This window comes from Tamandua tetradactyla, chromosome 8, assembly GCF_023851605.1.
Source record: "Tamandua tetradactyla isolate mTamTet1 chromosome 8, mTamTet1.pri, whole genome shotgun sequence".
In the NCBI taxonomy this organism is placed as follows: domain Eukaryota; kingdom Metazoa; phylum Chordata; class Mammalia; order Pilosa; family Myrmecophagidae; genus Tamandua; species Tamandua tetradactyla.
In genome coordinates, this window is record NC_135334.1 from 20410802 (window position 1) to 20432955 (window position 22154).

At 53.1% G+C, this 22154-nt stretch overlaps 1 protein-coding gene across 2 annotated transcripts; it reads right to left on the bottom strand.

Moving 5' to 3' along the window:
- Window positions 1-306: 306 nt before the first annotated feature.
- OAF (out at first homolog) lies at window positions 307-17972 on the bottom strand. 2 transcript variants are annotated; one of them, XM_077112655.1, is made up of 4 exons: window positions 17712-17972; window positions 3760-3894; window positions 2631-2811; window positions 307-1382 (listed from the first exon to the last, which is right to left on the bottom strand). In XM_077112655.1, the coding sequence occupies exons 1-4, from the start codon at window positions 17970-17972 to the stop codon at window positions 1117-1119; spliced, it is 843 nt and encodes a 280-aa protein (XP_076968770.1). In that variant the 3' UTR covers window positions 307-1116. The 2 variants fall into 2 exon arrangements, with proteins under 2 accessions (XP_076968770.1, XP_076968771.1); XM_077112656.1 differs by lacking the exon at window positions 17712-17972 and adding an exon at window positions 10806-10943.
- Between the last annotated feature and the right edge of the window lie 4182 nt (window positions 17973-22154).

Below are 22154 nucleotides of genomic sequence, written 5' to 3' on the forward strand. Positions count from 1 at the left end.
GTAAATGGCAGGCCCAAGATGTGAACCCTGGAAGTCTGAGTCCAGACTTAATCTTAATCTCTTAAGTACATGCTGCTCATTAATGAGTAGCTTGCTGGAGTTTCACGTATGCATGTCTCGTTTTCTTGAGTGCAGAAGTCTTGGCCTATCCTTCCCTACTAACACCCCTCCCCTTTAATGGCCAAGCACACAGCAGGAGCTTTAGAAGCTGTCACATCTATCTCAGATGGTTTACAACAGTACACATCTTCTGACACCAGGTGGCAGTATTGGTCTAAAGCTCTCAAGAACTCGGGTCTAGAGAAGTCAAGTAAAAACGTTTATTTCTGGTACAAATGATAAATACTTTGCATTAAAAATCTGGAATTCAAGTTTTCCTCGTACTTCATGCTCCTGTTCTGGAACCCTACAAAAATATTTCTGTTTAAAGGGGGCAAGAGCTGGTGCCTGCTCAGTCGCAGAGTCCAGGTCTTGGAGAAAGGCACGTGTTCTGTCTGGGTGGTGGTAGATCTCCACCCCACTCCTAGGTGGCCTCGGAGGCCAGCAACGAGAAGGAGGCTTTGTCATCTGGAAGGGGTAGGGGTGGGGGGGCTGTGTCATCTGTCCCCAACAGCCTTATATTTGGGGTGATGAGCTTCTCATTTTTGGGGAGTAGGAAGGTGCTGCTCCTTCTGAGGTTTTTTAGGGGGCTGGGGTGGGGCCCTTTGCATGGGGAGGTGGGTACATCAGGCACAGACTCCCATTAGGGTCTAAACCATGAACGAGTTAAATAGAAGAAGCATAGGCCATCACATTTTGATTGGTTGGAAGTGAACACTTCAGGGGAGATGAAGAAGGGGGTGGTGCCAGTTTGGGGAACACTTCTCCCTCCCTGCCCCCAAGGAAGGCACAGGGGTGTGATTGGGGGGTGGGGGGCTGCCTTCATATTTAACCCCTGCCATGCCACACCCCTTTTTCACAGTCATGAGTGACGGGGCCAGAGGCTCCCGGATTAGGGCAGTGGAGAGGGAAGGGAATAAGGCCTCATTTGGGGGTTACCACCCCCCCTCTAGTGCTGGGGGAGGAGCGGTGAGCCCAACTAGAGCAGCCAGCTTGGGCCCAGCCCCCACCCGTTGGCTACGGGTCCTCATCCCAGAGGCACAGCTGCCTCTGGGGCACGTAGAAGTGGAAGCTGTAGCTCTTCTGGCAGCTGCGGATGCCACACTTGTAGGGCGCGGGCCGGTCGCGGCTGTGGCAGTACTTGAGCATGCAGGGGTACCAGGCCAGGCTCAGGCCGTAGCGGCAAGCACAGGGTTTTCCCCGGTCCGCCACCTGCCCACAGCGTGGCAACTCCATCGGTTCAGAGGCCGTGGGCAGAGCCTCAAACACCGAGCTGTCCACACCTGGGGGAGAGAGACAAAGGTCGGGGAGAGAGGCAGTGAGGGGGGCTTCTCCTGGCCTGAGGTAGCTGCCAGTCCCTGCGTGGCCTCTTCAGTCAAGCACGGGAACTCACAGGAAAGAGAGATCTGGGCTGGTGGGGAAGACAGAGAATCACCCTTCCATGGAGCCCTCACTGTCTGCCAGGGACCCCCCACACAGTATCTCTTCCCATCCCCTTAGGAGCTAAGGTTTAACATCCGTTTTACCGATGGAGAGGTGGAGACAGGGAGAGTGAGTGCAGGGGGGTTGACTCAGTGGCCCTAGAAAGATATGACAACTGGGACAGTATCAGGCTTGCACTTTAGTCTTGGGGTACAGTCTCTGGGGAGGGCAGGGGTGTGGTGGGTGGTGGGATGACCACTGCTCTATTTGGGCATTTCTAAATCCAGCCCTATCGTGGGAGAGGCAGGCGTTTCTCCAGTCCTTCAGTGGCTGGCAAAAGGAGCAGGGGCCTGGAGATAGAGTGCTGACATCATCTTGTCCCCTCTACAGAGAGGACCTGAGGAAAGTCCTGGGAAGGGTGCCAGGAGATGGGCCAACTCTGAAGCTACCTAGGGCAGAAAGTCTCTAGGATCTTGGGAGAGAGATGCTGGCACCGGGTTTCAGGTGAAGGTGGGGAGATGAGCTGATTATCTAAGAGGTGGCAGTGGAGGTGAGCGGGTAGGGATGGAGGCCTCTGCGCCCGAGCTGGACCTGGATGCCTGTGGCCCCTCCCATGACAGAAGGTCCCATCTCGTGTCCACATTAAGGGCAGGGATGAGGATGGAGCTGCCTGGGAATGCCCCCAGGCCCCCACAGGCCCAGCAGAGCTGAGGTTCTGTGTGTCCTCACCAGGAAAGAGTCCCTTTCATCTGGCTGATTCCTATCATTACTTAAGAACCTTATGTGGGATCACTTCCTCCAGGAAGCCTTCCCTGACCAATCCCAACTGTTCTAGAGGTCCCTCCCACGTACTGCCATCTCATCACTGCACTGTACCATATTTAACTTTATGAATATCTATCCTCTAGGCAGGTCCTTGAGGACAGGAAGTGGGTCTATACATCTCCAATTTCTGTGTTGGTACATCTCATAGGTGCTCAATAAATGTTTCTTGAACCAATGGAAAAGACACCCCCTGTGTTGCCTTGTGCTCTCTCCTCCCTCCTGGCTCCCTGGGCACAGAATACACAGGCCTGGTTTGGGAGTGCCAGTGCCCAGCACCAGCTGACCTTGCTCCAGCCAGAACCGGACGTCCTCCTGGCGGGTGTAGATGGCATCCACGGCCTCGGCACACACGTTGCGGAGATGGGGGCTCAGGAGGCCTCCCTGGCTGAAGTTGACAGCCATGTCCATGTGCAGCTGCTCCGGGGGCCGTACCTCCTCGGCCTGCCGCACAGCCCGGGGGTTTTTCTGTGGGGAGAGGAGCTGCTCCCACCCAGTCTCAGAAGGCTCTCTGCCGCTCCTCCCCTGCTCACCAGTCAGGCGAGGCCAGGCTGGAACCTTGGCGCCACCTGCAAGGTGTGCTCAAAGAGCACCCAGCTCCCCACCCCGGCCCAAACTGGCAGAGAAACCGCTGCCAAGGTGCAGGCAAGCCTATTCAGCTTCTCTCTGGGATGGACTGTTGTCCCTATCCACCGGCCCCTAGGCTGTTGTTGGATTCTGAGGTGTTGCTGGGAGGTGGAGTTGGAGGTGAGCAGGCCAGCCAAGCCATCCCGGGGTACTGCCTATATGGCCTCTGGAGGACAGGGGAATGAAGACTCAATGGGAGGGACAGGCAGAAGGAAGCGGAGGGGCAGACTTGCTGAGAGTTTGGGGAACTTGAAAGAGCCTGGGGAGAGGCAAGTCCAGCAACGGGCTCCTGGTTTAGGATCAGGTTTGAGGTTTGAGAGTGTTGAACGCTAAGCTGAGCACTCTACCGGCATCATCTCATTTAATGCTCACCACAACCCACATTCTCTATAAGAAAACAGAGGCTTTGAAAGGTGAGGTAACTTGTCCAGTGTCTCCTGGGTAGTGAGTGGTGGGATGGCTCTGAAGCCAGCTCCTAAGAAGCATCATCTATAGGGAGGGGCTGAGGCCAGGGGGGTGGAGGAGTGTGGGGGTTGAACGTTCAGCCTAAATTTAGGATTTGGAATTAGAGGGTCAGGTTTGGCCCGGGACAAAATCAGAGGGTGGGTGCCAGAGAGAGGGTCAGAGTCAGTGGGCCCAGGAACAGCCCAAGGCTGAGAGCCTGGGCGAGAAGCTGGGGCTGGAGAGGTCCCAGCTTGGGGCCAGGCTGCTTCAGGGTTGGGTCTGGGTGCAGAGATGGGGGCTTCAGGGGCAGAAGTTGGCTCAGGGAAGACTGCGGTGGGCACTTACCTGCCGGAGCTTGGCCATGGCCTCGCTGGGGATGATTTCATTGTGCTGCAGCCGGGTGACAAAGCAGAGGGCCTGGAACTGACTCTGCCCCTTCTCCAGCTCCCCCAGGATCAGGGCCCGGAAGATCTTCACATCCTGACAAGGATGGGAAAGGGATAGGGGACCAGCTGGAGAGGGTGGGGTCTCCCTACTATCCTGCACCCTCCCCTGCAGTGAACACTTCCCTCCTGCTGGTCTAAGAACTGTTCTCTTTTTCCATTTAAACCCATGACTTCAAAGAACACACCCCAAATGTTCCAAAGCCTCCTGGAAAATTCACACAGTGAACCACAATCATTTCAAATCGGAACCATTTCAGAGTCCCTACTTTCTGCACCTGGCTCATTCATGGCTGAAGTGCCCCTCTGCGTCGGCCTGCTCAGGGTGGGTCAGGGCCCCCCACAACCAGAGAACCAGGGCATCTGTGGGGAGGACCTGCACTTTTTATAAGCACAGATTATCTAGATTTTCTCTCTGATACCCTTCAGTAGGTCTGGGTCAAGACCTGGAAATTGGTGTTCCTCAAAATGTCCCCAGTGATTCTGATCAGCCAGGCTGCCCGCCACCCTCTCCCCACATCAGGTAGTGGGGCTGGATGGGGTTAAGGGCAGAGGCAGCTGGGATGGCTCACCTTTCCCCTTTTGTTCCCACTTCCCCTTTCTCCCTTGGGCTTACTAATGGCATCGCCAGCAGGCCAAGGGCTCCTTCCTGTTTCTGACTCATCACCTGAATGGAGCAGCTGGAGACAGACAGAGGGAGAAGGGCGAAGGGGGTAAAGGGTGGGACGGGGCTCCCTTCCTATCTGCTGGAACTCCACACTCCAGCCAACCTGTGCTGCTTGCCATAGCCTCTCCCTGCTGGACATGCCCCCCACTGTCTCACCCTCTCTGTGCCTTCGCCAACCCTGCTCCAGGTTAGGAGGCTAGAGTTAGAAGGTCCCAGTCAAAAGCGGTCCTAATGAATCAAGACCTTTCCCTGCCTGCGAGGAGCCCTACGGCCCTGCGCTGGTATGTACGAGTACACAGCCGTGTGTAGTTACTCATCTTCCAATACATGTGTCCTGGCCTCTGCCACTAAGAGGGGCCCGGTCACTGAGGGCTTACTGTATGCAGCCACGGTACCCGTGGACCTGACCCTTCCCCTCGGAGATTCCTTCTACTTGCAGTGAGGGGCCTGTGGCTCCACCCTGCCTCCACAGAGAATTAATTCACTGATGCCCCAGACATATTTCCCTAATTTCCTAAGCTGCACTTCTTAAATGGGATAGTTGTATGCCGCCTCAATGAGTCAGTTGTAGAGGGCCTGGGGGAATGCCTGCACACAGCAGGTGCTCAATAAGTGCTAGCTATGACTGTAACTATTATAGGTGATCAGAAATGCTGCAGGTGATTTGACAAAAAAAAATGAATGCTTGCCATCCCATAAATCCCCCTGAATTTGCGCAGCACTGATGACAAGAAAGTTTGTACCTCTTCCTTTTCATGTAAATAATCTCCTGAGAGAAGTACGGGGAGGTTTTCCACCAATACTGCAGAAGGGGAGACTGAGGCCCAGCTGGTGAGAAAGGTTCCATGAAGGTCCTCGTGATCCCAGAGAGGACCTTGTGAGGAAGGTGAATCTGAGCTCGGGCTAATCCCAGCTTCCCCTCCACAGGAAATCCATTCTTAGGGAAGGTGCTGGAATCTCCTAGTCACGCCAGATGGGGCCATCTGCTCATCCCTTCACCCAGGTCTCCTGACAGGAGCCTGGAGGCTGGCATGCTGGCTGCGTATTCCACTTGGGGCTCAGTTCCTGCCAGATGAGACCTGAGACCAGACTTCCCCTGCTGCGGCTTGAGTCAGGCGGATGTCACAGGCGTCCAAATCCACCGCCCTGGTCTTGTCACTCTCACCCCACTAATAAGACCCCCGCTTGCCATATCCCCAGCACCCCCTCCGGCACTGCAGGCATGACTGGTCACCTGGCATGGTAATGTCATGTACCCAGCATTAGCAGAAAAAAGGTATTTGAACTTTTAGACCAGGCTAGGTGCAAGAAATCAGTTTGAGTTTTTTTTCCCTTGCTTCTATATTAAATCACAATACCAATGACAATGACAAAATGCCACTAAAATGGGAAACTGACTGGGGATGAAGAGAGGGAATGAGAAGTTCTCATTGAGATTCCCTCTGTACTTGTTTATTTTATAGGAAACAGATTTATTGATGTTTATAACTGGCAGGGAGAGGTCATTGTTGGTACGAGCCAAAAAGGATGTGTTATCTGATTAAAAAATCCTTGCAGCCCAGGGGGTAGGAACTATTATTATCACAGCATTTGGACTGGGCAACTTGCTCAAGGTCATGGGACTAAGCCAGAATCTTAACCTGACTCCAACACCCAGGATCTCCTGACCATGCTGTTACACTGCCTCGCTAGATCATCTTGACCATTTCCTTGATGTTGTCCAGCTGCAGAAAGTGAAGCTCAGGCCCAGAGAGGCTGGGTGCTCTAACACACAGCTAGTGAGTGGCAGAGGCAGGGCTAGAACTTGGCTTCTCCTTCCAGTCCTGCCTCACCTTGGCCTCCAAGCCCTCAGTGGATCTGCCCAAGAGAGTGTGGCAGACAGCTCCTGCTCACCTCTCTGCACGACCAACACACAACGGTGTCTGATTCCCATAGAGACTTCACCAAGAGGATGAGGAAAAGAGGAGATGGTTCTGGGGTGGGGGGCAGAACTTCCCATCTGAGCCTTCCTGAACACTGAATTCTCAAGTCTTCTTTATCTTGTTTTTCCAGAAAATCATCTTCTATGCTGACCATAGGAGGGAGAGGGCAGCTCTCGCTTTTGGATCTCAGTATCTGATAACAGCCAATTGGTGTCCCTCCGACCTTCTGTTTCTGACCCTCGGACTCATTGCTGACGTCCCGGACAGAAGCTCCCGTGCCCCATCTCAGGGAACATCTGGCCAGATGGAAGCCGGACTCCCAGCCCTGCTCTTCCCCAGGGGACCCCCTGGGCTGATTCACCCAGATAAGGCTGAAAGTCCAAGGCAGGTGGTATATGCAGGGAAAAGCCTGGAGGTTCTGGGTTGGGCCATGCCAGGGGGCAGGAGGTTGGATCTTCCGGCTGGGATGTCCAAGATGGGAGGTTTCCATCAGGACCCTTCTCCCATGAGCTCCCAGGAACCTCAGCTCCACTGAGCAAGCCACAAAGAACAACTGGAGAGCACAGCAGCCAGTGTCAAAATCTAGGCCAGCACTGGACCAGATAAGTCTTGAAACCTAGAGGGCCCAGCCTCTCCAGAACATTAGATAGTTCTATCTCCCTACCCCATATTACTGACAGCCCCTTCCAACATGAAAAAGTCAGAATGACCATAGTTCTAATACCACTAAACAGTGGGATAGAAAGATCAAAGGTGATGGTAGAGCTATTCAGAGAAGGTAGGGTTTAAGAAATGAATATGAATGCTGAATCATTAAATTGATACCTCTTTTAATCTCCAGTATCTTAGAGCAGCTAGACGTAAAAACCTAAAATTGTGAAATTATAACCCATACCAAACTCTGAAATCTGTTCTCCAAATAATTGTCATTCTATGTTTAGAAATTTATTGTTTTGTATATATGCTAGTTTTCACAAAAAAGAAAAAAAAGTTGATTGTGATGATAAAAGAATATTTATTCCTTTTAGCCTCCTTATTCTAGAGTAGCTAGAAGGAAAAATCTGAGATGATGGTATTGTAGCCCATGACAAACTCTAGGATCTGTCCTGTAGCTACATGTTGAACAGTGTTTTGAAAACTTTGCTTTTTTCTTTCTTTGCTTTGTATATATGTCATATTATACAATAAAAAAAGTTACAAAAAAAATCTGGGCCAGGATCGACTGTACACCATGTATGGACTATATGTGTATAAAGATTTATCAATAAAAATATAAAAAAAAAAACTGGGCCAGGCAGAGGGTGTGTTACGTGGGCCATGGAGATAGTGAATGCTAAAGACCTTTGTCTGGACTTTTAATCAGGGGTAGGAGTGGTTAGGTTCTAGGCTAGCCTGAAGTCAGTTACCTCCTCAAATCCTGGCTTCACTTTTACGAATCACATTACCTTGGGGAAGTCACTGAAGCTCTCTGTACCTCAGTTCTCATATCTGTAAAATGAGTAAAACCACAGTACCTACCTGGAGGGATTATTGTGAGGGATCAATAAGTAAAAGGTCTTAAAACACAGTGGGTTAAGCTCTCTAAGTTCCTCTATTGTGGCTGTGAGCCCTGGCCCCATGTTGGATTTTTCTAACCTTCCAAAGTGCTCAGGCCTGGGCTCCTTGGCCAGCTCCAGACCTGGGCAGGCAGGAGGAATGGACCATTCTTCCGCAGATGCTTCTGAGGCACAGGAGGTCAAGGGACTCGACTGGAGCTTGCAGGGAATCAGGGAACCAGTGGGAGGGCACTAGTTGGCACTACCTAAGCACCAGACTGGGCAATGAGTGGCAGAGACTAAGACAAAGGCCCCGTTTTCACAGAGCTCAGTGGGAAAGCTGACATCCAACAACCAGCATTGGAGCTCTCGAGAAGGCCTAGCATGGGGGTTTATGTTAAGTGCTCTGAGGCCAAGAACGGGTGAAGGAACACTTGCTGTCCCCATAAGGATGGAGCCAGGGTGGGTGGGGGAGAAGATTTCCCAGAGTGAAGGACAACTCAGCTGGTCCTGGTCAGTTAAAGGGTGAGGGGCTTTCCAGCAAAGAGAAGAGGCATTTACAGAAGACAGCACAGTGTGAGTGTTTCATAATGCCCTGAACAATCCATTCCTCTAAGCTACTGCCCCTGATCAGCCTCATACCCTTCAAAGACTCCCTTTTCCCTCACTATAAAGTGTAAACTCAGGGGCCAGCATCCCAGGTCCCTGCTGACAGATCCCCTTGCACTCCCTGGACACCCTATATTGGGACCGAAGAGCCTACAGTTCCTAGAATGCCTTTCCGTAAGCTGATAATTTCTCAGCTCAGGATGCCCTGGCCTGAGCTCTCAGCCTCCTTCAGTACTCAGTTCAAATGCATTAGCTCCTCTGGCCAGTTTTCCCAGCTAACCCTCACCAATCTTCCAGCAGAGTCGCGTTCCCAGCTCCCAGAGGCTGCCTGTTCCGCCCTCCATAGCACACATCCCACTGTGCTCACAATGATCCCTCCACTTGTCTCTCCTTCCAGACACTAAATTCTTTGAGGCTGGGGTAGTATCTTATTTGCAGTATTCCCATCCCCTGGAACACAGCAGGTTCTCAATGAATGTCTGCAAATGAAGAAACTAAGGGAGCAGTGAACACACAAAAGCACAGAAAGGTTCTAAGCAAAGCGATGGGAATGTATCCAAGATGAAAGGGGAAGTGGGGAGGAAGGGTAAGTAGCAAGGGGTTGACGAGGAGGCTGGTAACAGGGGTAGGACACAGGCTATTCAGGATCTGAGAGCCCAGGCCAGAGACGGAGCTTAATCTTGTGTGGATCACTGGAAGTCTTTGGTAGGTTTTGAGTATGGGCATGACCTGAGGAGTTCTATGGTTCAGAGCTGAGATCAGATTCAACTTGAAGTTGTGCCTGGGTCAGCGTGGATTTGACCCAAATGTCTAGGTAGAGGGTCTCTGTCCTCACACGACATCATCTACCCAGGCAACAAGTCATCCTGGGCTTCCATGATCTGCCCCTGGAGGCTCAGAGGGGCAGAGTGACTCTACCTTTTTTCTACAGTATCTCCAGTGGCAGGAACCAAGCTGGAGGTCCAAAGTTATTGGTTGGGTGGAAGAACGAATGCTCTAGGGCCTCCAAAAAGAAGCTGGCTCTTTCTCCTTGGGTTTGCTGGTAACTGGGCTCCTACAAGTCAGTAGTCCCGCAACTGCAGTTTTGGAAACTTTAGGGAATCATCTAACTCACGGCCCAGTGAAGGTCTGGCAGGGGAAGTGGCCTTCACAAGTTACACAGCTGTAGAGCCAGGATCAGAGCTCAATGTTCTCCCGAGCTCAGCCCTCGTGCAGATATTCTATCTGTCTCTGCACCCACTTCCTGTCATGCTGCTTTTAAGAGATCGACTGTATCTCACAGAGTGAAGACAGCTCTGGGCCAGCAGTGCTGGGGTTCCAGAAGGGCATGCTGAGAGAGAGTCAAGAGCTGCCCTGGGGAAAGCCTTCCGACAGTGGGCATCCTGTGCCAGGCCCTTTATGCTGCCCTCCACTGCCCATCCCCCCCTCAAACTCACACAGGCTGTAAAAGAAAATGCCAGGGGCCCCAGATATTCATTTTATCCTCTTCCTTAGCAACAGAAACTCAGATCTCTAGGCTATGTGGCCACCTGGAATAAAGATATTTCCCAGCCTCTCGGGCCACTAACGGTGCCCATGTGACTAAACTGTGAACACTGTCCTTGAACAGAAGGGCCTTGGGTTTTCTCCACCCGTCCTCCTTCCTGCAGGCAGGACACAGCCGGGGTTTGAGCCGCCAGGCTGGACCCTGAGGTGGAAGCCACAGGCTGAGGAGGTGACAGACACAATGCTACAGAAGAGCCGGGATCCCTGAGGACAGCAACCCTGTCACCTCGGCCCTGGACTGTGGCTCCCCAACCACAGAAAAGCCTGGAAAGAGGGCGACACTTCTCTTTTTTAACTCAAGCGGCTGTTCTTTTTGGGGTTCTGCGTTACCGGCAGCCAAGTCGACCCCTACGTGACGTGCACACTTATCCCTGCCTTGCCCCGCACATCTGTAATCTGCACACACCGTCGCTCCCAGTCTCCCACCAGCGTCTCTGGTCGCACCAACGCCCACTCTCGGTCCCCAGGCGCACCCGCGCACGGCGCCGCCCTCGTGCCACCACACACGTCCTCGCGGTCTCCCCGCGCCTCCCCCCTTTCCTCAGTCCCACGCGGGATCTCAGACACGCTCTCACAGCCTCTCTTTACGTCACACACGTTTCCTCAGTTTCCCACACTCTCTCCCCCAGGGAAACGCCCCCACGTCCTGTACGCAGCATCTCACACACACCTTCTCACCATCTAATCCTCTCCTCCCTGTGACGTCACCTGCGCCCCGTGACGTCACACGCACCCCTCGTGGGTAGCTTCTCACACACGCCAAGAGTCTCCCACACATCCTCTCCTGTAGGTTCCCTCAGCTCCTGGCGAGGGCGTCTCCTCTCCGCCTCGCTGCCCCCTCGGGCTCCCCTGCTCCCCGCCGCCCCCCCCACCCCGCTCCCCCGCTCCCCCCCGCCCCCCCCACGGCTCCCCCGCTCCCCGCAGCCCTCCCCGGGATGGCCCCTGGGCTTCCCCGCCACGCCCTCCACGCCCCCCCTCAGCCCCCCCCAAAGGCCCCCTCCTCTCTGACACCCCGCTGCCCGCCCAGCCCTTTACCCCGGGAGAATCCAAAACTTGTGTGATGACACACCGAGCCTTTGATTGTATACTTTGATGGACTGCACTATGTGTGAATATATCGCAAAAAAATTGCATTAAAGAAAGAAAAACAAAAAACGAAGGTGGTCAGGAGAGCTGCTGCTGATTGGGCGTGGTGTTTTGGTTTGGGGTGACTGAGGGAAAAGCTGTGGAACTAGAAAGTGGTGACGATTGTACTACACTGCTATAATTAATGCCACTCGGCTGTACACTTAAAAATGGCTAAAATGGCAAATTTTATATTACATATATTTTACCATACACACATGCAAACTAAGGGCGGTGAGATAGCGAGCTGTCCCCCCACCCTGTTCCCTCAATGTCCTGCTCCCTGACCACCACAGGCACGTACACCCCGGCCAGGGTATCTCTTGGGCCCTCCTGAAGCGGCTTGCCTCCCTCCCCCTTGCTCCTGGACAGCCGGCACTCTCCCCTGAGAGTTTGCTCTGCCATTTTGGTCTCCTTCCCATCACACCAAAGCACGCGATGCAGAGGCTCAGACTGCGCCAATCTAAATATTTATTTCTCTGCTGGCTGGGGCTGCTTCATGGCAAGAGAAGGGGCTGCTTCATTGGGCTGGGGAGGGGGTGGGGTCAGCCCAGAGAACCTGTCAGAAATCAATGCTGTCCTAACCCTGTGCTGCTGGCTTGCCCCATGCCACACACAGAAGCACCGTGGCTGCTCTGCCATATCTCCTCTAGCAGGAGTGGGGATGGACGGATTCAGCCAAAGCCAGGCCAAGCCCATCCCTATGACAGTGCCCAGGAACTTCAGCGCCCCATTACATGATGCCTGTACCCCCTCGGGGCTAGGTCCTGGACAGAGGCTGCTTGTTACAACCATGGGCCGGGAGCAGTGCCCTCGGACCTCCCCCAGAGCCCCTCCTGCTCTGTCAGCCAAATTCCAAAGGTCACCACTGTCCTGACTGGTCTGGGGAACAATGTGGGGCTTTATGTGGATTCCCTGCACCCCACTGTCCTGCTGACTCAGGGCTCCTAAGATGGGACTCTGTGCGTCCCTCTCACCCAGATTCCCAACCTGACACCTCTCTTGCTCCCTATCCTTTGTCTGAATCTCCAGTGGCAGCCACTCCAACACTTGCCAACTTAAAGAATGGAAGCTCCTAATGATGCTTCCGTCCTAGGGCAGAAAAGGATGCTGGAATCATACGTTGAGCAGTGAGGAAGGAGGCCTGGCAACAGAGGGGCTCACACCAGCTTTTCCCTTCTCATATGACCATGTTGGCCTCCAGCTGGGGGTGGGGTGGGTGTAGCAAGGAGGAACAAGCATGCATTGAGCCCTACCTGGGCACCAGGTCCTCTGCTGTGCAAAGGCCCTCTTCTTCACTTCTCATGACAAGCCTGCAAGGATTGTATTGTTCCCACCATAAAGGCGGGGAGCCCGGGGCTCAGAGAGTGTGGGTGACTCATCAAGTCACACAGCTAGTACGGAGCAGAGGAAATGCACAGTGACTGCTCCTTAGTATCTGTGGGATCTCTCTGGGGCTATGGGGAGTGGGGAGAAAGAGTCTTAGGCATGAAGCTGCCACACTATCAATATTTAAAATCCACCCTATAACAGGTTTTGGGGGGAAGGATCTTCTTCCCCAGCCAGCCCCAGTCTGCCCGGAGAAGGATTTCCCGGGCAAGGGTTTTCCCAGCCTCTTTCTTACCCTCCCTCGCCCCTAATCAGGGGCCCTTAGCCTGCAGGAAGGAGCCCACCCACATGCCATGGTGACACAAGCTGTCAGGATAGACTGGGGCAATTTCTGGGTCCTAAACCCACATCACTAGCTGCTTGTCCCAGACCAAGTGACTTCACAGCTCTGTGCCTCAGTTTGCACCTCTGCAAAATGGAGGTAGTATCTGCCTCATGAAGTCCCAGAGAGGAGCAAATGAACTCCTGGGTGTGAAAGCATCTAGCAGTGAGTGATTTGCTCAACAAATGACATCCAGATCTGCATGCAGCCTGCCATCTCTTCTTGTGGAACAGGAGCCTGTCCTGAGTGTCCCCACCTCCATCACCTCTCTGGTGCCTTCCCCTGGGGAGGCCTGGGAGGGAAGAAGCCCTCCCCCCCTCTTCTTTCTCCTCATTTGTTCCCAGGTGGCACTCTTCACTGCCCCACCTGGGATCCTTGGATAGGACCCCATCTGGATGTGGCATGGGTCAGAGGGGAGGGGGGGATGCTTGCCAGGCTCCAGAGAACCTCTGCGGAGGTGGTGGTTCTGGGGCTGATCTGCCCTACAGCATGGAGGGATTCCTCAGACACAGACCGGGCTCCCAGACACATGCCTGACCATTCCTCCCAGTGTCATCTCCCAAACTCCTCTGCAGAAATGATCTGGACTCCAAAAAGTCCACAGCCTCTCCTGAAAGTACTTGGATGCCTTCTGCACCCAGAAGACGGTCCATCCATCAAATGCCTCTGTGCCAAATTGGAGGGGACCCAGCATAGACAGGAAAGGGGGAGATGGGGCCCTGGAAGCTTCTGCTGATGACATCAAGCTACATGATATCCCTTTGGAAAAAACAGCTGCAGGCAGCAATGTGGCCATTTGCACATTCCACATGTTCACTGACTACATATCAGCTGCTTCCTAGGTCCTCACTTACCACAGGCTGGGAACCCAGATTCCTCCTCTGTTCCTTCCTTGGAATGTTCCTTCCTCAGGATGCCACTCAACCACTGGTGCCCAGGGCAGGGCTCAGTCACCCTGGTCTTCACCCACACGCAGTATACTCCTCTCTTCTTGGCTACTCCCTCCAAGGCAGGCCGTCCTACCATCCCCTCCCTCCATACTTTTGGAGTCCATGTCTCCTTCTTCCACCTTCCCAATCTGCCTACCAATCCAATGTACTCACAGGTGACTCTTCTTATATCGTCCCGCCCTCCCCTCCCCATCCCTGTCCAGTCAGCACCATCCCAGGCAGCCAGTAACATGACATATCTTCTCCCAGGCACTCAGGCTGGGGGACAGAGGGGAAAGTGAGTTTGGTCAGGGACATTAAGACACTTGTCAGAAGAAAATCCAGGTAAGAGGTTTCTGCAAGGGATAGTGACATGCCTGTGACTAGATATGCCCAACAGTTACGTATATATGGTAATAATTACATGTAAAGTATCTGAATTATAAAGAAGGCTATTGCCTATTGAGTGTATATTATGAACTTAGTTCTTGCACTAAGGGCATATAGAATTAGGCTTAAAGTATATACGCTGCTTGAAGCATGTTTGGGTTACTGTGGGGAGAATGACAAGTTTTAAGTATGTGACTAAGTTTGGGCCCTTTCTGCATTTAACAGTCTATACTGGCTCTCCCCCTAGGAGCCCTCCTTTTCCCTGAAGCTGCTATGCCAGTGGTTCCCAAACTTTGTTGCACACTGTAATCCCCAGTGAATCTTTAAAAAATACCGATGCCTGGCTCCCACCCTTGGACCTTCTGGTTTAATTAGAATGGCACGCAGCCCAGGAGCTGGGATTTTTCAAAGCTCCTCAGGCAATTTGAACAGGCAGAAAGTTTGGCAACCACTGAGCTAGGCCATTTCTGTTAGAGCCACTGCTCGATCGGCCTGATTCTCAACCTTTGGCCAGGGATTCCAGTAATGCCTGATGACCCCTTGATAAACGGGTCGAAGCTAACTCCCAGAGTCTGTAATCCTTGCCTGGGCTCCAGGCTATGCATCCTAGGGTGGCACTGCAAAGAGGCAGAGGCTGGGAGGCGGCCGAGAGGGGGCCGGCTGGGGGGTGAGCTCAGCCGGGCAGAGGGCTGCGCCCCTTCCAGCACAAGGAAATTCACTGCTGCCTTGGGTAGATGTCAGGAAAAGGGTGACTGCTCCTCCCTCTGATGTGCTGGCCAGCAGTTCTGGGGCTTCAAGGAGAGACTCAAGGCTCCCCCAGGCTCAGTGCTCACTTTGTGTGGCTTTCGGTCCAACATTCAGCCTCTTTCAGCCCAAGCTTGGCAGGGAAGATAGTTGCTGAAATGCTCTGTGAGCCACAATAATAAAAAGCTGATAGCTTGTATTTCTTGAGTATTTGCCACATAGTAAGTACTTTCACAAGCTGTGCCCTGTTTCGCTCTCATAATAACCATGGAATTGGTACTATTATCATGCCCATTTTACGGATGAAGAAATGAAGGCTTGGCGAGATGAAATAGCTTGCCCGGGGTTAGACAAGAACAAGCAGCAAACCAGGTCTGTCTGATTCAGGGTCTGGACTGTCTCTCCCAAAGGTGAGAAATGGCTAATACCACTACTCCCAGGTGGACCAGGGACTTTTTTCCCAATCTGCCCCATATGAGTTTCATATATGAAACCAAACACAACTTTGAGCCTTTTTCCTACAGGAAAAATCATAACTTCTAGATAGATCTTCTTGTGGAAATCGGCCAAAGACAATGAGGCTTGAAGCCCTGAGAACTGAGCCGGCAATGAAGAGGATTTGAGCATCGAAGCAGCTTTGGGCAATATAGGCAGTGGGTTGTGTGGGAGGGGGTGGTAAAACCTATGTCCCCCCACCTGCCACCACCTGGTCCCCCATAACTTCCCCCAACTCCACCAAGCACCAGGGTAAAGGAGAAACCTGGAATTGGAGGGCACCTTGGAGAGCTGGTTCCGTTTCTGTGCCTTCCACTCCCCAATTCCTTTCCCTGCTGATGAAATTGGAGATGCCAGGGGCGGGTGTGAAATGCCAGCTTCTGGGTCAGAGGCTAACCTGAAAAGCAGACTTGGGAAACCAGGGTAGAGGTTTGTGCCACCGAGGGAATGCAAATGGGGCTCTTGTGATCAGATCCAAATGGATTCCCTGACTGGGCAACCAATCCCCCACCACACCCTCAGTGCCAGTCCCAGTACCCTATCCAACCCTGCCTGGGCTCTCCCCTTCCTTTAGGGCAGAGCAATAAAAAACTTGCTGCAGCTGGAGGCTATAAAAGCTCAGCCCTACCAGTTGCCTCTTCCCCTGGTGTCCGGGCTCCCCTGGCCTGGAGTGCCTAAGGCTGGGAACCCCCTTCCCAGGGTTCCAGTGGGGCCTTAGGAGAATGGTGAGTGGGAGACTGGCCACCTGGCTCAGAGTCACTCTCAAGGACAAAGGGCTTGGGTGAAAGGCTAGAGGGGAAGATTAGATCCCTGTCTCCTGAGGGATTTGGCCACACATTTGGATTTTCCAAGGAACACTGAGACTTGACAAAAGTCCCCGGAAGTTCAGGTATAAGCAGGGGCTGTGCTGGCCCTGTAAGCTCCCTCTCCCTCAATATAAACTAATCTGCCCTACCCGAATCTGAAAACCGAGCATGGGCTTGCGGAGAAAGAAAGAAGCGCAAAGCCTTCCCAACTATGACACCTTCCCCCTACCTCCACTGCCAAGCCCCACTCCCTACCCCTCTGTCCACTGGATCTCCCCTCACCCATGCTATCTATGACAACATCACTGGGTCCCTAGCTGATTGCCAAACTCTCCTCTCAGCTGGCTGTCTCATCTGGTTCATCTCCCAACACCCACCCACCCACCCCCAGGGCCTAATTTTATCAGGAGAGGGGCTAGGTGGGTGGGGGTGGGGGCGTGGGGATCAGGAGACTCCCTCTGAATATCTAAACCTCACCCACCCTCTTTCCTCAGTAGTCTTGCTGCTGGGTCAGTTAGTCACTCACCAACCACCCTTCCCAGCTCACTTCCTGAACCCCCCCCCCCCAACTCCTCTCTCCCCTTACCCTTAGGGTCACGCCTACCTTCTGGTTCATTCCACAAACTACACACACCTAAGCAGAGCTTGGTCTCTGTCTCCTCCCTGCAATCTGGGCCAAAACATAGGGGGAGAAGGGTAGGTGTATGTAATTGTGTAGTTCCCCAAAGAGAGGGGAACCTCACCTGAGGCCTCTCCCAGGTCCTGCTGCTATAAGCTTCCCAGCCTTCCAGATCAAAGAGGAGAGGCAGCTTCTCAGCTTGAGAGGGAACCAGCGACAGTCAGCTCTGCCCAGGAACTTCCCCCCTTTCTCAGCCCAGGAAAGTGAAACAAAGGAGAGGTGGGTCATAGACTCCAGGATGTCGGGGCTGGCAGGCCAGGAAGCCATCTCATTGCCCTAGACAGAGACGGGAGGAAAGGGACTTGCCCAAGGTCACACAGCAACACGGTGGCAGCCCAGGACCCCTGATTCCTAGAGTTATCAATGTTAACTCTTTTGAAAGCGCATCAGCCCCTGGAGGGTTCTGGAAGCACTGGAGGAGGAAATGGGGAAAGGAGCTGAGTCCGGGTGTAAAGGGGGCTTGGGCACCCCCAGCAAGGAGATAAAAGGCTGGGGAAGGGAGGAGGAGAGGGCGGCAGAAGAGATTGATGCAGAGAATAAAGAACCCGGGTCTGGGCGCTAGCAAGTGAGACCAAGAGGTGCAGAAAAAGGCACGGAGGGAGCTTGGGCAAGTCGCATTCCCTTTCTGGCCTCAATCTGTCCGTCTGCAGGCTTGGGTGCGACTGGGACCCGGGGCGATAAAGTGAGGGTGCCTCACCTTTTTGAAGTCCGCGGTGAAGGAGATGAGGGTGCCGTCGGGCTTGTGCAGCTCGAGGCTGATGCTGTCGGCCTCGCTGTCCGCCTGCAGGCTCTCCTCGGTCACCTGGCCTTCGGGCAGCCGCACGCGGACCCGCAGCTCTGCGGGCGCACTCGCGCCCGCGCCCACTCCGCGCGGCGCCCCCAGCAGCGGCACTAGCAGCGGCAGCAGCAGCAGCGCCGGGGGCGCGGTGGGGATCCCAGTGCGGCCGGGAGGGCGCATCCCCGGGGGGCCGCCGCCGCCCTCCGCGGCCCCGGCGCGCCGCGTGGGGGCGGGGCGAGGTGCTGCCAAACTTCGCCCGAAGTTGGTGGCTAGTTCGGGGCGCCGAGTGCGGCTCCCCCGGGTTGCTCCGCCGCTGGGTCACCCGCGACGCGGAACAGACGCACGTGGGCTGTGCTCCGCCGCGCGCCCCGGCGTCTCCGAGTGGGACACGGCGCTCCCGGGCCGGCCCGCCCTCCGGCCCAGCTCGGCGGCTCCCGCGGCCCCCGACTCCTGCGCTCCGACACTCTGTTTTGCACTTTTCATTCAATCCCACCCCCCGTCACTTCCTTCAGAAAACAGAAACCACCAGGACCTGCCTTAAAGAGACAGCGCACCTCTCCGCCCTTAAAGGGCCCGCTGTGGCTGCCCGACTCGGGCGGCGGCGGGCGGGCCCGGGCGGGGAGAGCGGACCGCCGCGAAGCCGCTTTGTGGGAAAAGTGCTTTCCCAATCCAGTTCTCTCTGCCGCGCCCGATCCGCGACCGGGGCTGGGTCAGGAGTTTGCTCTACGGGCAAATCCCTTCCTCCTAGCAGGGGCGGGACGGGTGACTCTGCCCCCCCACCCCCGCCCCTCTACATTTTTTGTGTGTGCGGCTTTTTCTTGTGCCACGTGGATGAAATAATTGGGCTTGGTTTTTTAGGGGTTTTGTTTGGCCTTTTGGTTTCCTTGACACAGCGAATTTCTAAAAGCCTTCTGCAAAAGTAGATCTCACCTCTTCCTCTGACTTTTTTTATTGTCCCAGGTTGGAGGACAGGGTGGGAGTAGCGGGATCCAGCCCTACTTTGACACCGGTCAGTTGGGAGAACTTGGTAAGCGGTCACCTCTCAGGACATGGTTCCCCTCCCCCAATTGTGCAAGCCCCTGTGCATCTTTCCCTTTTGAGTTTTCTCCCATTTTCCTCAGTCCTTCCCACCTCTCCAGAGCCCTATTACCTCTCCCTATTAAAGCTCTCTCCTGGTAAAAGGCTGAGCCAATTCAGGTAAATGTTGGATCCCAGGCCACCAGGGAGAAATTTCAGAAATCCAGGACACTGGTGATCCACTCTCACTCCCAAAAGCAAAAGTACCCCCATCACGATCTCTCCCACCAGCCCCAAGAATCTGGCAGCCCTGCTGTGTACTACAGCTGAGAACAGGATGAAGGCAGGAAGATGCAACTTTCTGCCTCCTCCTCTAGTAGGCTGTGTGCTTTGGTCACATTTTAAAAATTCTTTGGGTCTAAGTGTCCCCGGGGGTCTCTGAGTCCTACCCTTCTCGTACAAGAGAAAGTGCTGCAGGGATGGTCAGGATCGCTCCTTCCTTTATATCCATTTTCACTTTGATTTTCCAGGGCCCCTGTCCTTTCTGAGATCTTGATGCAAAAATAGTTAAAAACTTCCCTCTGCACTGCAGCCTTTTTGCCTTCTAGAGTTCTCCCATCACACTTTTTAAAAAAAAATTTTTTTTTTATGACCAAAGGCCAGAACAGGTGCCCGGGCACCATGAGGGCAACGATAGCAGAGCCACATACCCGACCGGAGGGTAAGCCCTAAAATCCGTCTTGTCACTGCCAATCCAGGACTCTTCCTACTACCCTCTGCTGACTAAATTTAGGGCTGAGAGGAATTTAAGTGAGTACAGTGTTTTTAAAATTTACCTTACCGAAAGAATCTCCTGGTTGTTTGTTGCAAATAGATTCCTGGGTCCCCAAATCTATTGAATCAGACTCTCTAGGAAAAGAACTGATCATCAGCATTTTTAACAAGGGCCCGGGAGATGCTTGGTGTAAGCTGGTACTTGACAAAGAATGAAAGAAACATAGAGGATCCAAAAGAAACAGCGGCTCGCCTGGAGAACCATCCTGGCCCCAAAGGAAATTATTTGTATGTTAGAGTGATGAGAGGCTCTCTGAGAATGATTGGGTTAGCACCAGGATGGCTCCCTGGAGATTCCTACCTTCAGCTGGCAGTTCCCAATAGAGATGCCCAGGGTTTCCAAACTGGCCTCCTGCCCCACAGGATGCTCTGTCTCAATCAATCCAGCTTTCAAGCCGGTTCTTCCCAAATGAGTCAGCCCACGCAGTCATCACGGGATCTCCCGGCACTTCCTAACTGTCCCGCTCTCAGGTTCTGTCCCCCATTCATCAGCATCTCTGCCTCCGCCATGCTCCTGGGATCCTTCACTCTACACCAACAAGATCCCCAGAAGAACTCAGCAAAGCAGCCCTGATGTCTGGTTTCTTTTAGGTCCAGATCCACAGCTGGGGCTCCTGTCTCTGATGCTGCCTTTCTCTATTCAAATTCTGGGTTTGGAAACAAAGACGAAAGACCTCATCGCTTTCCCCCGCCTGTTCCCCTTAAGCAACCCCCTTCTTTACTTCAGCTGCAGATCAAACCAGGTTTTTCTTCAAAAATAGATGGAGAATTTGAAATCTCACGCATACCGTGAACCCTACACTCTGTCCCTATACATTCCTTTGGGTTTAACCCGACCAACTCTTCAAGACCCAAGACAAAACTGCAGGCGCCCGGGATGACTTTCTCAGCTACCTACCTGTGGCTCTATGCCACCCTGCCCTCTACAGCTCTGAACTCCAACCACAGTCATTAACATTCTAGCAGCTACCATTCATTGTATCCTTGTGTCCACGTTCTGTGCCAAGCACTACATGTATCATCTTATTTAATCTTCCTGGCAACCCTCCAAAGTAGGCGCTAGTCTTAATCCTTACTAGGAAACTGACTAGGAAACCCAGCCTTAAAGAGGTTGAGTAACCACCAAGACCAGCAAGAAGCAAAGCCATCGGGGACGCCAGCCCAAGCCCATCTGACCACGAAGCCACCACCTTTAACCGCAGTAGCAGCTGTCTATCACCCTTGTTTTCTTTCAGCCCCATTTGAGCACACAGCCTGTGTTATCTTCAGTTATCTAACAGTTTCACTGTGTGACAATCTTTTAGCCCTGCTGAGCCCATACGTTAGTTCAAACACACCAACCCCATGCTGGAAACAGAGAGTGTGACTCTTTACTTTTTTTCTCCTTGCATGGGCAGGCACCAGGAATTGAACCCAGGTCTCCGGCTTGGCAGGTGGGAACTCTGCCACTGAGCCACCGTGGCCTGCCTGAGAGTGTGACTCTTAAGACATCCAGGCATAGAGGTGTCCATTCATCTCCGATGGAAAGGACCTCAGAAGGTTTATAACCTACAACCAAACAACCCTCATTGTCAGAAAGCCCTTCATGTCCCATCCCAAGCCCTCTGCCCCACCATAAACCAATTTACCGTCCTTTCTTCCTTTCACATCTCCAGCCCTAGAAAGCAGGCTCGTTTATTGGTTTAGGGCTTAGGCATCTGGGTCTCAATCTTGGAATTGTGTGACTCCACCAGCCTGTGTTTTCACCTATAAAATGGGAGCATACATGCTTACCCCACTGGGCTGTGTTGAGAGTTCAATGAAATATTGTGTGTAGAATGCTTCACATATGTTTGGCACATAGCAGGCCCAATGAATGTTTGCTATTATTAGTTAATGCTGCTTATTCTCTTCCACTGTATGAAATATTAAATCCTTATTTGACCCACACATGTCCCTCATCCCAGTCCCCACTCCCCACACATATTCATTTGGAAACACATTTTTTTTTCTCTTTATCCTTTATAGGCCTTCTGGTTTTATGCTGTTCTAGCCTTTCACAACTGGGAAGTAGAAAGCAAACCCTCAGGAAGCATAGCCCCTTTGCTTTTCAGTCTTAGCGTGCCACTACATAGCAGGAAGATACATCTGTGACCAAAAAAACTGGTGCTGACAGCGTCCTGTGGAAGATCAAAAGGGAAAAGGAACCGTTACCTCTATGTGGAAATGGGAGCTCATTATAGAGAACTTTTCTTTGCAATAGTGGAAAGATTTTTCTTTCTGTTTCTGTCTGTGTCTGGCTATTTGGTTTGGGTTATATTAGAGGCCTCAGTTATTGGGGCCTTCCAGATGAGAATGGTGACTTGTGCTCTGAGTCTGAGGGAGAACGGAGGATGAGGTGGGAGTCCCCTCCTCCGCCTTTCTGAAGCTGCCTGCAAAAGCTCCAGACACTGCACTGCCCGAGCAGAAGTGCATATTAGTTTCCTGGCATCATTCAGTTACACAGTGACATAAAGCCAAGGGTGTAGTGGG

Coding starts and splice junctions, on each gene's coding strand:
- OAF (XM_077112655.1), bottom strand. CDS start 17,972: ATGCGCCCTCCCGGCCGCACTGGGATCCCCACCGCGCCCCCGGCGCTG. Junction 2,812..3,759: donor CCATGGCCAAGCTCCGGCAG/GTAAGTGCCCAC, acceptor CTCTCCCCACAG/AAAAACCCCCGGGCTGTGCG. Junction 1,383..2,630: donor CCGGTTCTGGCTGGAGCAAG/GTCAGCTGGTGC, acceptor TCTCTCCCCCAG/GTGTGGACAGCTCGGTGTTT.